The 18,304-nt window shown below is 40.1% G+C and overlaps 1 protein-coding gene across 5 annotated transcripts in view; it reads right to left on the bottom strand.

Moving 5' to 3' along the window:
* Positions 1 to 18,304, bottom strand: part of LOC122562571 (protein phosphatase Slingshot homolog 1-like) — a 118,571-nt gene that overhangs the window by 57,104 nt on the left and 43,163 nt on the right. For 3 of the 5 annotated variants that reach the window (XM_087999950.1, XM_043715522.2, XM_043715524.2), the window contains exons 3-7: positions 8,938 to 9,038; positions 5,910 to 5,974; positions 4,966 to 5,087; positions 4,287 to 4,355; positions 7 to 72 (exon numbers count right to left, since the gene is read on the bottom strand). In XM_087999950.1, coding sequence (XP_087856076.1) covers positions 7 to 72; positions 4,287 to 4,355; positions 4,966 to 5,087; positions 5,910 to 5,974; positions 8,938 to 9,038 — 423 coding nt within the window. Of the gene's footprint in view, positions 1 to 6; positions 73 to 4,286; positions 4,356 to 4,965; positions 5,088 to 5,909; positions 5,975 to 8,567; positions 8,784 to 8,937; positions 9,039 to 18,304 lie in introns of those variants that run through there. The other 2 variants (XM_087999949.1, XM_043715523.2) reach the window with 2 other exon arrangements.

Raw genomic sequence — 18,304 nt, 5'->3', positions numbered from 1 at the left:
ACTTACCACATGGCTTGTACAGAAACTGGCTTGAAGATATGAATACGATCCACTGTACTCACACTGAATCCACTGAAGCAAAACAGAATAGCTATATAACACTATAACAATACAAAATTACTTAAAACACCAGAAGGACAGTATTCTTAAAAGTATAAGATGATTGTTCAGAGGTACAAAACATCAGTATAGTTTACAAAAGGCATTTTATTGAAGCTTTGCATCTTAAACTCAGGAACACATACAAATCTAATTGGAAAACAACATACATATTCAAGGAGAGGAGAGTGCTGATTTCATCAGCAAATGAACTCAATGTTTAGGCATCGCCATGGAGAATGCACCAGTTAATGATGACTAACATTTAACAACCAAGTACTTTTAACTTTTAAATTAGGTAGGTGACTGTTTGGCTAATTTCTCAGGGCAATGCTTTGCCCAGGGAATGGCTGTCACCTTGTTTGTTGAGCTGAAACAGTGGGTGTAAGGTACATACCCTTTTTGTCTGCAAAGAAGAGGGTCCTATGCATTAACATAGTAGCTTCCAGCATACACAAGCACTCCTAACTGTGAGCATGATTGACAATCCTGAATTGGCTATCAGCACAATTCTGTGCACATAAAGTATTATTTTAGAAAATGCTGTCCAATCCATAGAATCACACCGAATGTTAGAACCTGTGCTGTCAATTTTTCTTAAGTGTGGGCTGATTGGGTAAGATCAGTACCTTGCCTGTTGCGAACATTCAAAAGGGAGACAGGTCATTTGAAGGGTTGACAGTACTTTGTTATGACTGCCCACATACCTAGCTTCACACTAGCACTGAAAATCATACACCACATGACTCATTTGGGTGGTAGGTAGAATGCTTTTTTGGTTTGACAGCAGCATCTGGTTTGTGGCGACACATCTCCTGTTGCTACTGCATATTAGCAGTATTAAACAGCTAGCTTCACCCACTGCTCAAACCTTTGAGATAATGCATCTTTCTGGACTCTTTTCAGGACCTAAAGTGATAGTCTGAGGCCCTTTCATGATGTACAATGAGAAATTATTTGATCAGGGTATACATATTCTTGCACAACTGTTTTGATGTGCTCTATATCAAACTTGCACTGTGAACAAATAGTTCAGGCCTATTTATGAGCCTGCTAATAAGGCCAATTTTATAACGGGTGGCACTATAGAAATCCCAATATGTACAATGAACAAAGATATGTTTGTGACAGATAGTAGTAGGGAATCCCTACTAATTTCTCAACTAGGATATCAAGGATAGGGAGTCAACTAAAAATGTACAAGAAAATTCTCACAAGCAGCCAGATTCAGATACAGCAAAGGTATCATCTACGCTTCAGAAAATACATTTCTCAAGGAATCCAACAAAGATATTTGCGAGAGATGGGCCTAGCAGAGACTGCAAGTCAATACCATTTATTAATGCACACAGGATATTTTTATTGAACTCAACATTGTGAGTTGCAGATTGTTTTTTGAAGTACAACGAATACTGATTCACACAATGCTGGTCTGTCATCACTATTTCAGTGCTGCAGATGTCTTTAGCTTTCTTGAGTAATACTTGGTGAACAGGCTAACAAAGTAAAATGAGCACATAGATGCTGCATTGCTATCAACCTATGTCTTGTTTGGCCTTGAAAGCCTTCACAAATGTGAAGGAATTCTTCACTGGGTATGTAGAAAATCTGCTTAACTATATGGTCTGTTAAATGTTGTGCACAACCAGTCATAGCTAAGTTCCAGCCTTAAGGGAACATCATTTTGTCTGTGGTGGACAGCTCACACATATGTGAACGCAGTGACCGACAAGGACGATCTCTATCATAGCTTCAACAAATCATGTCATTTTTTTCAGCAATGTTCTTAAAAATGTAATTTCAGATTTCAATATTGTGAACAAACGTATTTCTAAAAGAATTCACCATTGTAAGTGTTATTTGTAGATTTAGAGAAAAATCTCCTTTTCCAGCAGTTCTGAGAAGGCATGTAGAGGGCTTAAATTGATTAACCAAGGGTACCATTTGATGAGCATGCCTGTTAACCAACAGTTTTATAATATTTGCTCTGCGTCAAACAAGATAGCAGCTTTCAAGAATATATGGAAACAGTACAGATGGATATGTGATTTATCTTGCAGTAGATCCTCAAAAATTTACCATCCCCTTTGAATTCAGAAGATGATGTTAAACTCAAGGATTATCTAATTTTTTAATATCAAAAATTGAAATGTAACAGATAATCACCAGTTTCATTAACAAGGAATGTGGATCAGTGCCAATTAGTACTGCAAGTCACTGAAGAAGACCAAATAAAGACTAGATATATTGTCACAAATGACAGAGGCACTTTATATTGCTTTAGTTCATAGACCCTAGTGATCCTTGGTTGGCACACTTTTCAGGTGAAGATGCATTTGGAATAAATGACCCTGGTGATCCTTACTGATTGTCTCAAAGTTATCACATTAAAAGGAGGTGGATAACCAACTGAAATGGGGAAACAGTCCCACCTGGAGAAAGTGGAGATGTGATGAAGCAGGCCTGGGAAACCTGTTAGAAAACAGGCGGTATCTGTTCTGTCTGAAAAGAAGCATTTCTTTTAACCATAACATTCTGATTTCTCTTGGAAAGCACACGCAAACCAATTCTTGAAGCACTTACATCTTATTTCAAAAAGATGCTATATTTGCCTTCCATCTACTTCTTCCATAGAATGCTGAACACTGAAGACAGTCAGCAAATCTACCCAGCAACCAATATGTATGAGGAAGTATTGAGAAAACCTTATTTGGATGTCATTTGTGGTTAGACAGATAGTATGCTGCAAGATGTGCACTTGCAGTGCTAATGCATACAATGCTGTGGGCAAAGTGCTGAAAAAAGATTAGAATAGCTGGATGCTGGTTTCTGACTGGTGCAGACGCAATAGGCCAAAGGGCCTTTTTCTGTGCTATCGATCTCTATAATCCAAGATTATATGACTCAGACAGACCCTATGGAAAGGAACTGGAGATTAGATGATGAAATGGCAGAGGGCATTCCCACATTCACCATACTACTAGTGGAATGGCACCAAAAAAGCTTAGACCCTAGCTTCTATTTCAAAATTTAAATAAAATGGGAATTACACAATGGATCTGAAAGAGAAAGACAGATAATGTCTTCAAACAGGGCACTCAATTCAGAAATGAATTTCTGCTTTGTTGAAAGGTATGTGTAAATAAGCATTAAAAGCAAATGTGCTTTAAGCACCTATGTATATTTTGCTGCACTTCGTGGAGGCCCAACATATAATTCATCCAATACTTCTTCCCTTATGCTTTACTTCTACAAGCACATCACTATCTCTGGATTCTTCTAAAGATTGAATTTTGATTATCTATTTCACGTACAAGCTTCCTTTGGTGAAGTTTATAGACATGGAAGCAGTTTTGGAAACAGTATGAAGGTTAGAATATCAAACTACTTGTTAAAATGCTTAGGGACATGTCTACAATGTAGATCAAATACTGAAAGGGAAGTCTATGTTGCATGCAGGACATGCTATTGTAATTTAACAGCCCTGAATTCAATCAATCACAGCGTGCAAACATAATGCTCTAACCCAACATTTTTGCTCCTACACTTCAACCAGAAATTATTTTATGAAGTCTTACTAAGATTTTCATAGTATTGATTTGGCCATTTCAGCAATGTGTTTTTTTTCAAATCAGCAAATCGTTTCTCGAGACATTGAGCAGTTTACTTAAAATGCAGTTTATATTACAATCTCTATTGACAACATTCCAAATTATGTATGACAGAAGTACATGCTATAACGGAACAATTAACTTTACAAAATATCAATCAAAAATATCTAGTCAAAGGCTTGAGACTAAGAAGGATCCTTCTAACAAGGACTTTAAAAATGTTCAGCAGACCATATTTTTGAATGGATTGAAAAGTTTGAATAGCTTTTGCAAAGTTAGATGATTGCAGCAATTCACAGCTTCTATGCCAAATTTCAATAAAGCATTACAATTAAAAGAAACTGGAGGTTTCAGTGTCGGAAAACAAGTTTTATCAGTACCCTTAAATCTCTTTAAAAACTGCAAGAGATCCTGTATAATTTGCATTGTTAGTTAAAACTAGTTAGTTAAACATTAACAAATTCCTTGCATTTAAATGCAAAAAAGACAATAAGGTACTAGAGCATGAAACTATTAAATTTCAGCCTTTCCTAGTTTTTTCTTGGTTAACAAAGCAGAAGGAATCGAGTTCCTTACCCATCTCCATCCAAATGAATCTTTGTATCACTCCAGAGAGGAAGGGTCAATCCTATGGTACATGTATTACTGAAAGAATATAACGTCACTGTTAAAATCTGATGGTTAATTTAGTAAAAAAATCATGTATTGGTCTTATGAATATTTGCATCAAAAATGTTGACAGAAATAGTTCAGGATAAAGGTTCACAATTACCTTACAAACTAATCTTATTTGTCTAACAGGAGGTCCAAGGTGTCTATCCTGATGCTTTGTTTAGCTTAGTTGGAGCAAATTATTCTGCATGGTGTTGTGGTTTGGCAAGTTACTCTGCTTTGAATACTCATCCATTCTCCCTTAAAAAGTGCAATAGCCTCCAACTCTCCAACAATACCTCATGAATAATTTTTACCTGTATCTCCCTCTCAAGGACAGTTGCAAATTATGAGCCGAAATCAGAGAATCTCTAGTCGAAATAAAATATATTTTCCCTACTCATTCTGTTTCGAGGAAAATAGTCCCAGCAACCTATTTACCTCAGAACTTGTATTTCTCATCCTTGGTATAATCTAACTAAAATATCAAACTTTTTTTAAGTACAAAATGTGTTTTATAAATGCAAAAGGCACTCAGAACTCAACTTTCGACTCCTCCATCTCCTTCCTTCCCTTCTACATCAACACATAATGCACTACATACCTTTCTTTGCTTGCAAAGTCAATTCCTAGAAGGACATTCTCCTCTGTATCCTGATTGCCATTCGTATACACAACTACCATGTATCGGACTCGATGAGCAGACATGCTTTCAAGGCGCACTGCCTGTGGGAATAAACCAGTTCCAAAGAGTTTCAGCAAGAGATCATGGCTTTCTGATTAATACAGCTTTGATTCTATTGTCAGCTAGCTTTGTTTACTCACTGCTCTTAGCATGGCAATGAATTAAGAAGCTTTGTCTGTAAATTGTATTAATCAGCAAGTGAAGATAATGTAGCTAGTTTAATCCAAATATAGTAATGCAACAACTATGAAAAGTACACTTAGGTGACCTGATATCATCACTCCATCTTTGCCGTAGTGAAACTGGCATTGAAAGAGCCGCAGCCAATACATACAAGGTTCTTGCTTCCGTGCAGATGAGAGCACAGTCTACAGGGAGGATGAGAGAGGCTTAGCATGTCATTCAAATGGGAGGACAGCACAATTAGGGGAAGAGATACTTACCTCTACAGCAAAGACAGATTCCTAAAGGGTACAGAAGATACCGATATAAAATGAAACTTGTTTTTACCAGAAGGAAATTAATGTCTGGAATTCTGTATCCCAGAAGTTTGTCAAGGCTAGATCGCTGAAAGTATTTAAAGAGGAGGTAGGTAAATATTTGAACTATCAGGAAGTTGAGGGCTGTGAGGAGTTGCCATGAAAGAAGAGTTGAGTCCTGGGACAGATCAGTCATGGTTTTATAGAATGGCAGGCCAGACTTGAGGGGTCAAATGGCTTACCCTTTCCCCTATTTATGACACTCTTGCATAGTACTAGCATTGATTTCAATAGCTAGGATTGAATACCTTTAAGTATGTTTCCACACACCAGTCACCCAACTGACCAAAGGAAATGTTAGGGCAATATCTCTTTATCCCTTACCAACTTTATCCTGTCTTCAGGGCGGAGGTGATTAATCATCACTTGAAGATGGAGTTGGAGATCTCCTGCAGTAAGTCAGTAAAAAAAATCTTATGTAAAACTCACAAAGATTTTTATTTCTTTTAAATCAGAAATCATTTTATTGAACACAAGCATAAAATGTAACTGACTTTTCCCCATTACTGGTCAAAAGCCACCCAGGTGAAAAGTAATCTCATCAAATGTTGATAATATTGCGATTGGCATATGTTAAGAATTTGAACTTGGAATTTTGAGACAATAGTGTTTTTAACTACATTCTATTGAGGGAGTGGAAATGAACAATTGCATTCGGAGATGGATTCTTTTAATTGATATCAACACAGATTAGAGTCAAAAAGTGTGGAGCTGGAAAAGCATCCAAGGATGCTGCCTGACTGGCTGTGCTTTTCCATCGCCACACTTTTTGACTCTGATCTCTAGCATCTGCAGTCCTCAGTTTCTCCTAATCAACACATATTATTCAAGAATAAATAGCTTTAAGAATAACCTTGGAACAATAGTTATGAATGTACATTATATATAGATAATGCATGCACCTACAATTCTCTAAAAATTTGTGTAAGTACTTGGAAGAAATTTTGCTCTCCTTCCTCCTTCCCAGATTCCACTTTTGTCTCATCAGTCAGGCTGGTCTCGTTTATAACTGTCTACAATACATTTGTACCCAGGAAGGAGGAGATAATTGCATAACCAATAACTTCCATTACACTGCATGAATAAACATTGCAAAGCATCAGTCTTGACTCAAATGTCAATTCCCTGTAAACAGCAATTAGCATAAGTGATGTCATGTTTATCTTTCTGCTACATTAACTCAATTTTATCTCCATTTTTCAAAAGACTTTCCTCAAACAAAAGATTTATTTTAAAATAACAACATGATGTTCTTAAGACTTACAGATACACATTACTCTCTTTTCAATCACTTTGCTCATGTGAAAAGGAAAATATCAAACTTTTATTATAATTCATGTCATCAAATTAAAATTTGACATTTAGTCATGCTCAGATGATCAGGAAGGGGCATGGATAGGATAAATAGACAAAGTATTTTTCCATGAGTCGGGGAGTCCAGAACTAGAGGGCATAGGTTTAGGGTGAGAGGGGAAAGATATAAAAGAGACCTAAGGGGCAACTTTTTCACACAGAGGGTGGTACGTGTATGGAATGAGCTGCCAGAGGAAGTGATGGACGGTGGTACAATTCAACATTTAAAAGGCATTTGGATGGGTATATGAATAGGATATGAATAGGAAAGGTCTGGAGGGATATGGGTTAGGGGTTTCCGTGCTGTACATCTCTATGACTCTATATTATGTACAAGATTACTCATTTTCTGTTTCACAGGAAATGTGAATAGAAATATATAATGAGAAACTCAGAACTGGTTAAAAATCTTAGAATTCTGCTTTCATTACTTGGAATTGTAAATTACCAATTGCTCTCACTATCATTCTCAACAGGATGACCATTTTAGCATTCCAACAGCTCCAAAAGAACCAGGGCAATGTTTTAAATATTAGCAGCAGGCTCTCAGTAACAGATACTAGAAAGCAAAATAATGCGATGAAAGGGATGACTTTACCATTTGGTTTTATACAAGTTTGAATGTTTCGATTACTGATTATTTTACCAGAAACTTAATTGGAGAAGCCTTAAATATTGTGGCTAAAGAGCAGGCAAGGCATTCTGCAGAAAGTAACTCACATTGATTCATAGACAGAATTTAAATATTAGGAATTTGAAGCCATTGCCTTTGGCCATCATCACCTATTCCAAAATACACCTATTTTGGAATAGGTGCTTCTTATAGATAGTACATACTGCTGCGACAGAGTGTCACTGGCAGAGGGAATGGATGCTTGCAGATGTCATACCAAACAAGCAGCTACTATGCCTTGCACCACCAATAGCGAGTCATAGATTCTTACAGCATGGAAACAGACCTTTCAATCCAACATGTCCATGCCAACCAAGTTTCCCAAATTAAACTAGTCCCACTTGCTGCATTTGTCTCATATCCCTCTAAACCTTTTCTATTCATGTACCTGTCAAAATGTCTTTTAAGTATTGTAATTGTAACTGTACCTGCCATTTCCATGGGCAGTTCATTCCACATACAAACTAATTCTGTGTGAAAAAGTTGTCCCTCATGACCTTTCTAAATCTTTTTCCTCTCACTTTAAGAATATGACGCTAGTTTTGAAATCACCCAGTCTATTCCCCTCAATATCTTATAAACCTTTACAAAGTCACCCCTCAACCTCCTACACTCCACTGAAAAATGTTTCAGCCTATCCAACCTCCCCTTATAACTCAGAGCTTCCAGTCTTGACAACATCCTGGTAAATCTTTTCTGAACCCTCTCCAATTTAATATCCTTCCTATAGCAGGGTGGTCATAACTATATACAGTACTCCAAAAGTGGCCTCACCAACATCCTGTACAACCTCAACATGATGTCCCAACACTTATACTCAAATATTGTTGGAGCTGCATTCTTCCAGAGGTATGGACAGTAGTCCATTATACTCCTGACTTGTGGCTTACGAATGGTTGACATACTCTGAGGAGTCAGGAGATGAATTACTCACTTAAGTATTCCTAGCCTCTGACCGGTTCTTGTAGCCACTGTATTCATATGGCCAGTCCAGCCGAGTTTCTCGTCAATAGTAACCACCAGGATGTTGCTAGTGGAGGATTCAGTGATGGTGACATCATTGAATGCCAAGGGGGAATGGTCAGATTGTTTCTTATTGGAGATATTCATCACCTGGCATTTGTGCAGTGCATGTGTTGCTTACCACTTGGCCTATTGTCCATGTCCATTTCCTGAAACGTTAAGACAATTTTTAAGCCTTGAAATAGGGTCAAAGTGGGATACAATTCTGGATTCCTACCCCAAATCTATCACGTAGAAGTGCTAGTGTCGGACTGGGGTGGACAAAGTCAGAAATCATAAGACTCCAGGTTATAGTCTGCTTACCTGCATATTTGTGGTGATGGTAACATCGTGGGACCTGTGAGCTGTTTCCCTGTTGTAGAAAAAGTGCTGCACCCTTAACAGTGAAGAAACTGTCACTGAGACTGTGTTTGGGAAAGAAAGAATACAAAGATCAGAGAGATTACTGAGAGCTACAGTTACATGTGAATTAATATATTTTAAATTTTTATTGTCATCTTTCTGCCCAGCTTTTTTAACTATATTGATTAGCTTATAATTACAATTTAAGTGATGTTAAGTACTAGTTGAAGTACAGTATTATTAAAGTACCAGATGTTCTTCATTCGGAATAATGCATGATTTGGATCTTAATCAATTTTTCAAAAGGTGGTTAAAACCTTTTCCTCTAGTAGTTAACCTAAAGAAAGCAAGCTTGTTTTAACATGGCACTCCAACAACCCACTTATCAATATTCACAGATCTCTTGCAACATTGCTGATGAATAATCCTCACCTTGAAGCCCATTTTGCCATAATTATTGCAATCAGTCTACATATAGTAGCAGAATGGCTATTTCCTTAATAGAGCAAATCTACTGAACAAACATGTTTCAAAACCGGTAAAGCTTATATCACAAACAGAGCAAACATTGATGACAAGTAATAGTGGTTTCACAAATCTGCTGAAAACTCACGTGAATGATTTGCTTTTGTTTCTCAAAACTTTTCCTCACTTTTTAAACAATACAGTTTTTGAAGTACTCACATGATTTGTAGGCTTTTATTTCCCACCACCTGTCTCAAGGTTTTCAAATTACGTGACAATAAACAACCCCTTTTTCTCCATTTATTCTCCCCACAGCAGATTTGAAGTTCATGCTAAGGCTGTTACTTGCGTAGGTCTGTAACCAGGCAACTTCTTTCTGTTGTAGCTTTCCAATGACCAAGACCTTAAAAACTTGGTCATTCAAAATATAGGCCTGAATTCTCCTCGTCACAGTGCCCAAACCTAAACGGCTTTCAAAGCTACTTTTCCAACAAGTGATAAAGAGAGTGGAAAACTTAGTATAGTTAGGGTTGTCATAACTATCCCAGCAATCCATTGTGCCATTAAGTCATTATTATATATTGTGTTTCATTTAGTTACTTCATTTATCGATATCCTTCTGAAATCATTTTGTTGTCCTCACAACTTGCTTTCTTATCTTTCTATCTCTAGTAAATTGGGTTACAATACAGTTGGGAAATAGTTAATGCTACAGGTGGCATCTCTCGAGTTACATTTGCCAAAATAGAATTTATCCATTATTCCAACTTCAAGATAGTTGATAATCATTTAAAATAATCCCTAATTATATCTAAATCGCTAGTGGAGGTTGGATAATTACATAATTCTAAGCGCAAAGTAGATTTTTGATTTAAGGGAGTCCAGGGTTACGTTGGGGGAAGAGTAGGAAAGTATAAATAAGGCCACAATCAGATCAGCCATGATCTTAATGAATGATGGAGCAGACTTGAGAAGCCAAATGGACAATACCTGCTCCTTTTTATATATTATGACTTTTTAGCCTTTAGTTCCATTGGTTTTCCTAGTATTTTTTCTTCTAATGATAATTGTTTAAGTTCCTTGCTCCCTCGATTCTCTACTTTTGTTTAGTCATTCATGGGACTGGCATTATTAGGTACTGCTGTGGTTCTGTTCGCCGAGCTGGAAGTTTTTGTTGCAAACGTTTCGTCCCCTGTCTAGGTGACATCCTCAGTGCTTGGGAGCCTCCTGTGAAGCGCTTCTGTGGTGTTTCTTCCAGCATTTATAGTGGCCTGTCCCTGCCGCTTCCGGTTGTCAGTTTCAGCTGTCTGCTGTAGTGGCCGGTATATTGCACAAAACACTATATAGGACAAACAGGAAGACAGCTAACGATCCGCATCCATGAACACCAACTAGCCACGAAACGACATGACCAGCTATCCCTAGTAGCCACACACGCAGACGACAAGCAACATGAATTCGACTGGGACAACACTACCATTATAGGGCAAGCCAAATAAAGAACAGCCAGGGAATTCCTAGAAGCATGGCATTCATTCACAAACTCCATCAACAAACATATCAAACTGGACCCAATATACCGGCCACTACAGCGGACAGCTGAAACTGACAACCGGAAGCGGTAGGGACAGGCCACTATAAATGCCGGAGGAAACACCACAGAAGCGCTTCACAGGAGGCTCCCAAGCACTGAGGATGTCACCTAGACAGGGGACGAAACGTTTGCAACAAAAACTTCCAGCTCGGCGAACAGAACCACAGCAACGAGCACCCGAGCTACAAATCTTCTCACAAACATTGAATTATTAGGTACTTTTAGTGTCTCCTACCATGAAAACAAATACAAGTTATTATTCAAAATTTCTGTCATTTCCCTTGTTCCTATTCTTTTAAATGAGAAGTAAAGTCCCCTCAACACTATCCCCATCAAAACACTCAGGGTAGGGACAGCACGAGGTTAAATACAAGTTAAAAAAGAAGAGTAAAGCTTACTCTAATCTTTTTGACAGAAAGTGAATGGAAAGTAAATTTTACTTGACACCATCTCCTACCAACACTCTTAGGACAGGAACAGCACAGAGTTGCACATGGAGTAAAGCTGCCTCTACTCCTCAAACTAAAAGTAAAGTGGGAGCAAAGATCCCTCAACTTTACTGAAATGAAAGATCCCCATCAAACACTCCCAAGACACCAAGGGTTTAAATATAGAAGTTAATTTCCTTGTGACAACATAAGCTGCAGAACTTTAATAATAAATTGGAAGAATCAGCAATAATCTTTTTCTGGAATAAACTGTTTCCCAAGATGAAAGGGACAAGGAAAAACTGCCATAAAGGAAATAAAACCAACATGCTGATTAACCATTCCTAGGAAGAAACATAAACAAGTGGTCTCCTGAGAAAGAGGAGGTAACACTTCTTGATTACTTGCTGCCCCCCCCCCGTCCCCAATAAACACTCCCATGATAGGGGTTTAAAAAAAGGGTTAAAATACACAAATGAAGCTTCCTCGATTCTTTCAGGGAGTCCAAAATAATAGTGAAGCAGCCCCTGCAGGGGTACAGTATCGATATGAAACGTAAACAAAAAAGTCAAAAAGAAACTTACAAAACTAAACAGAAACTTACCAAGGCGAAATGACGTCATTCTAGCCCAATGATACACTCCAGTACCCGCAGAGTTCACCAGTCTCAAAGTGCTACAATTGTTCCCGTGAGCACCACAAGCTCCCTCTTCATAAAGGTCCAAGAACATTGTAACCATGAAAGAGGGGGAGACAATCAGAAATGACGAGCCCCTCTGCAGCCATCTATGTAGACCTGTTGACGGCCACTTTGGTCAGGCCTGGGAACACATTCACAAGAAGGCCCCTTGACTGATCCACCCCTCTCAGCACACAGGGTGTCTGTAGATCAGCAGCATGAGGCGTAAGTGCAACCAAAACATTGCCTTGTTCCTCCCTAATTCCACAGTCATGTATTATAAGGACCGATATCTATTTGAGCCACTCTCCTTCCTGTTATGTACTTTCAGAGGCTCTCACTGTCTTTTTTTAATATTCCTTGCAAGTTTATTCTTAAACTATTTTATTGCCCTTTACTTTCTGAAGCCATCCTTTACTGGTTTCAAACATTTTCCCAAACCTCTGGCCTATTTCTTCATAATCTTCATAACATTGCATACTTTTCTTTTAATTTGATACCAATTTTAACTTCCTCAGTCACCAATGAATGGTAACTTCTGTTCACTGAGTCATACAGAATGGAAACAGGCCCTTCGACTTGTCCATGCCAACCAAGTTTCCTAAACTGATCTAATTGGTGTTTGCAGAAAGTGAAGCCTGCAGATGCTGGAGATCAGAGTCGAAAGTGTGCTGCTGGGAAAGCACAGCAGGTCAGGTAGCATCCGTGGAGCAGGAGAATCAATGTCTCAGGCATATGGCCTTCTTCAGGAATGAGGCTTGTGGGCTGGAGCTGAAAGATAAATGGGTTGGGGGGTGTTGGGGTTGGGGTTTGGGGGTGAGGGGGAGGGGTGGAGAAGACAGCTGAGAAAGCAATAGGTGGATGAAGGTGAGGGAGAAAGTGATAGGTCTGGAGGGCAGTGCCGAGTTGGAGGCTGGAAATGTGAAAATGTGGGGGGAGTGGAAGTGAGGAAGCTGTTGAAATCCACATTTATCCTGTGTGGTTTCAGTGTCCCAAGGTGGAATATAAGGTGTTCTTCCTTCAGGCAACATTGGCAGTGGAGGAGGTCCACAAGCTACTTATGGAGCGTAAGGGGGAGTTAAATGATCAGCCACGGGGTGGTGGGGTTGGTAGGTTCAGGTGTCCCAGAGGCATTCTCATAAAACGATCCGCAAGGCGGGGTCCTGAATCCCCGATGGTAGAAGAAACCACACAGGGTGCAACGAATTCAGTAGATGAGATTGATGGTGATAAGATAGATTTCTGACGGAGTGGGGTGTGGACTGGGGGAGATCGGACGAGGGAATCGCAGAGGGAATGGTCTCTCTGGAATACTGATATGGGTATGGAGGGAAATATATCTGGTGGTGGAGTCTGTTTGGAGGTGGTGGAAGTGGCGGAGGATGATGCAATGTATGCGGTGGTTGGTGGGGTGGAAGGTGAAGACTAGGGGGGTTCTGTCCTTGTTGCTTTGGGAGGGGTGGGGTTCAAGGGCAGTGGTGGGTGAAGTAGAGGAGATGCACTGGAGGGCATCGTCAACCACTTGGGAAGGGAAGTTGTGAAAATGGAAGGAGGAGGCCATCTGGGACTTTGAGATGGAATGGTCATCCTGGGTACAGATGCGGCTGAGGCAGAGGAATTGGGAATAAGGGATGGCATTTTTATAGGAGGCAGGGTAGGTGGAGGTGTAGTCCAGGTAGCTCTGGGAGTTGGTGGGCTTGCAGTAGATGTCTGTGGTTAGTCGGTCGCTGGAGAAGGTGATGGAGAGGTCCAGGAAGGAGAGAGAGGTCTCTGGGATGGTCCAGGTGATTGCAAGGTCAGGGTGGAAGGTGTTGGTAAAGTTGATAAACTGTTTAACCTCCTCGTGGGAGTACAAGATGGCATCAATGCAATCATCGATGTAGCGGAGGAAGAGATGGGGGGTGGTGCCAGTGTAACTGCAGAAGATGGACTGTTCCACGTACCAGATAAACAGGCAGACATAGCTGGGTCCCATGCGGGTGCCCATGGCTACCTCTTTGGTTTGGAGGAAGTGATAGGATTGGAAGGAGAAGCTGGATCAGTAGTGCTGGAAGAGCACAGCAATTCAGGCAGCATCCGAGGAGCTTCGCTGTTGAGGGTGAGGACCAGTTCAGCCAGGCGGATGAGGGCGTCAGTGGAAGGGTACTGGTTGGGATAGTGCGAGAGGAAGAGACGGAGGGCTCAGAGGCTTTCGTCGTGGCGGATCGATGTGTACAGGGACTGGTTGTCCATGGTGAAGATGAGGCGCTGAGGGCTGGGGAAACAAAAATCTTGGAGGAGGTGGAGGGTGTGGGTGGTGTCACAAATGTAGGTGGGGGGGTTCCTGGACTAAGGGGTCAGGACGGTGTCGAGGTAGGTAGACCTGAGTTCAGTGGGACAGGAGTAGGCTTACACAATGGGTCAACCAGGGCAGTCAGGTTTGTGAATCTTCGGTAGGAGGTAGAATCTGGCAGTGTGGGCTTCACGGACAATGAGGTTGGAGGCTGTGGGTGGGAGATTCCCAGAGATGAGATGAGATTGTGGATGGTCTGGGAGGTGATGGTTTGGTGATGGGAGATGGGGTCGTGATAACGAGGGCAGTAGTAGGAGGTGTCTGCAAGTTGGCGCCTGGCATCAATGGTGTAGAGGTTGGTGCGCCACACTACTACTGAGCTCCCCTCAGTCTGCAGGTTTGATGGTGAGGCTGGAGTTGCAGCGGAAGGAGTGGGGGGCAGCGCATTTGGTCTATATCCCAATCATCGATGTAGCGGAGGAAGAGATGGGGGGTGGTGCCAGTGTAACTGCAGAAGATGGACTGTTCCACGTACCAGATAAACAGGCAGACATAGCCTTTCCTATCCATGTCCAAATGAGCTTTATATTTTGTAACTGTACCTGCTTCTACGACTTCTTCTGGCAGCTTGTTCCATATATGCCCCAACCTCAGTGTGTTAAATCTTTACCCTCTCACCTTAAACTTATGCCCTCTCGTTTTTGGATTCCCCTCTCCTGGAAAAAGACCTAGGCTATTTGCCTTAACTACACCTCTCATGATTTTATAAAATTCTGTCACACTAGCCCTCAGTGTTCTATACTCCAAGGAAAAAGGTCCCAGTCTATTCAGCCTGTCCTTATAACTCAAGCCTACCAGCCTCGGTAGCCATCCTTGTAAATTTTTTTTTGCAACCTTTCCAGTTTAATAACATTTAATAAGTTAGTCAGTTCTCACTGAGAAATAAAGACAACAGCAGACAGTTGGAGGTGAGAATAGTGGAAGTACAGGGTAGAATGGATTAGTGCTAGGACAGGGCTAGCTGGAGTATCTCGTTAAAAATCACAACACCAGGTTATAGTCCAACAGGTTTAATTGGAAGCATACTAGCTTTCAGAGCGTTGCTCCTTCATACACTATCACCTGATGAAGGAGCGACGTTCCAAAAGCTAGTGTGCTTCCAATTAAACCTTTTGGACTATAATCTGGTGTTGTGAGATTTTTATCTTTGTAAACCCCAGTCCAACACCGGCATCTCCAAATCATGGAGTATCTTACGTGAGTACCTTGCCTCATTCGGCCTTTCTATCCAACCCAAAATGTAAACTTAGGCTGGAAGTTAGGAAGTCCATCAATGGGAACACCCGTCTGTGGTTTCTGTCTGAAACACGGGGCAATTGTACCAATTGTTCCCTAGCTAATCACATAATAAGTTTATAAGCTATTCGGGATCTCAATAGCAGAAATTGCATTTCTAAGAACAAGCACTGAGAAAAGTGAGAAAAGGTTATTGCTTTCTTTCTCATATCTTAAACATACCTTAGACCAGGATGTAATGCAGAGGTGATACTAACTGATATCAGAAGTCCGGAATACCATGATATGACACAATGCTCTTTAAACAGAAAGTAGCACCAGCTAATTACAATACCATTGTTTTCAGGTCAAAAACCGTACAACAAAATACATCTCCATTTTCTCCAGACTTTAGTTCTCACAGCTTTTGGCATTGATTGTAAATGAAGATACATGTCATAGATTTACAATTTGTTCACAACACCTTCTTTAAACATTGCATAATTGTTTTACATAATAATAAAACAGTTGTGTAAAAATATTTCATCAGTAATACAAAAATCTATAATCCCATAGGAATACCATTTCTAGTAATCAATCTGTTGAGCACAATGTTTCAATATCCCTACATGAGACAGAGCCAAATCAGGATGTGGAGCCGTTGGTAGGATATGACTCAGCAGCTTGCATCCTGTCAGAACAAGAGTTTTTAAGTGCAGTCATGAAAAGCCTGGATTAATACAGTTATCTTTCAAGTCTGTTAAATAGAACCCTGACCCACTACCACTTTCTCAAATAAAAATAAAAGCCAATGGCTTCCTCATTGCTGAAGGTTAAGGATTTCTGTTAAATCTTCAGTTTCCATAATAAATGCTATTACGAGAATGAAGTTATTTCTTGCTTCTTATGAACAATTCCATGAGACAAGATCAGTTGAAGGAAGCAGCGTCCATCAAATTTTCAGACCCAATGTCAACGCAGAGCTCTGATGCATTTTTTTAAAATTGGGAATACTAGTACTCAAGAAGCCCACCTCCAGAATTTTAAGCTAATGCACAGCTGCTTTGTGAACTTAATTCTTGGGGGTCACCAGGCAAGAGGATAAAGAAATACCCAAGCCAGTAGATTTCAGGGTATTGCAATGGATGCTAAAAGTAATTTCAGGCTAATACCTTAGTCGCAAATATATCAAAATTTATTGCAGTTCAGTTTATTTTTTGTGATGCCCTTCTAAACTATGAACTGCTTTTTATTATTTCAACGAAATTAAACCCTATGTAAGATGGCACAATTGAGATCACCATAATTTAATGCCAAAATTAGAGGGTTATCAGATAAATCTTAAGAAATTTTACAAACATACAAATTAGCACATGACAGCCACTTGGCTTCTCGTGTTTGCTCAGCCATTCAAGAAGATTATGATTGAAACCTGAAATTAACATTATTACGTTTCCATGGCATTTTTAGAAAGAGACTTCCAAGGGAATTTCAAGAGGAGGGGACATATTTTTAAGATGAAAGGAGGAAGGTTTAAAGAAAAGACATGAGGGGCACTTTTCGTGAACTTTCAGAGGAAGTGGTGGAGGTGGGGACAGTTATAATGTTCAAAAGATATTTAGATAAGTACATAAACAAGGCATGTTTGGAGGGATATGGGCCAAGTGCAGGCAGGTGGGGCGAGTTTAGTTTTGGATTATGGTCAGTATGAATTGGATGAACCAAAGGGTTGGTTTCTATGCTGTACAACTATGACTTTCAACTCTCTTAAAAAAATATTTTCTCCTAAACTATTTAAATTAGCGACACCTTATTAGTAATCAGTGACCTTTAGTTCTAAATTCTTACAAAAATCCTTTCCACGTGCAGACCTCTCAGGATCTTACATTGGTCATTTCCTTGTCTTTAAAACTCAGCTGATCAGAGCCTAGACTGTTCAACCTTTCTTCATAAGGCAACCCATGTAAATCTCTTCTGAACTACTTCCAATGCATTTATATTCTTCCATAAATATGGAAACCAATACCACAATTCTCCAGTTTTGGTCTCACCAATGAGTTTGGATTCCCAGCAGCTTCAGCATTAACATGCTGGACCCAGTCAGACTCATGGTTGCTGCAGCAGAGGCGAGTTTGGGTTCCCCAAGGCGTCTGCATCCAGCGCAGACTCATGGAGGTGATGACAGAGGCACATTTGGGTCCAGCACGAAATTTGGCAGCAATGGTAGTGGCTGTATCAGTGAGGTAGGCCCAGAGCGGATTCTTGGCAGTAGTGGCAGAGTTGAGATTGGGCCAGTGCAGGATCTGGCGGCATCAATGGGGGATGCATTGGCAAGATCCAGTGAGGACTCATGGTGGCAGTAGCATTGGTAGAGATGGGATGGTGCTGGAGACTGGCAACTCTTATTCCAGTGGTATGGCAAGACAACTCATGGCTGAGCGCTTAACAAGGAGGACTAACACTGAACTTTCTTTTTCAGCCCTAATATTCTATGTTTTGGCTTATTTTTCTATTTTAAGATGGCGCTGGAGAGTGATGACACTATGTAACACTTTTCAGTACATTTTGTAACAAAATACTCACAGCAATAAATAAATCAACTCAAATCAATGCCC

This window comes from Chiloscyllium plagiosum, unplaced genomic scaffold, assembly GCF_037043375.1.
Source record: "Chiloscyllium plagiosum isolate Xiang-an unplaced genomic scaffold, Cpla_swu_hap1 HiC_scaffold_24, whole genome shotgun sequence".
NCBI classification, from domain to species: Eukaryota; Metazoa; Chordata; class Chondrichthyes; order Orectolobiformes; family Hemiscylliidae; genus Chiloscyllium; species Chiloscyllium plagiosum.
This window is presented reverse-complemented; position numbering and strand designations above follow the sequence as displayed.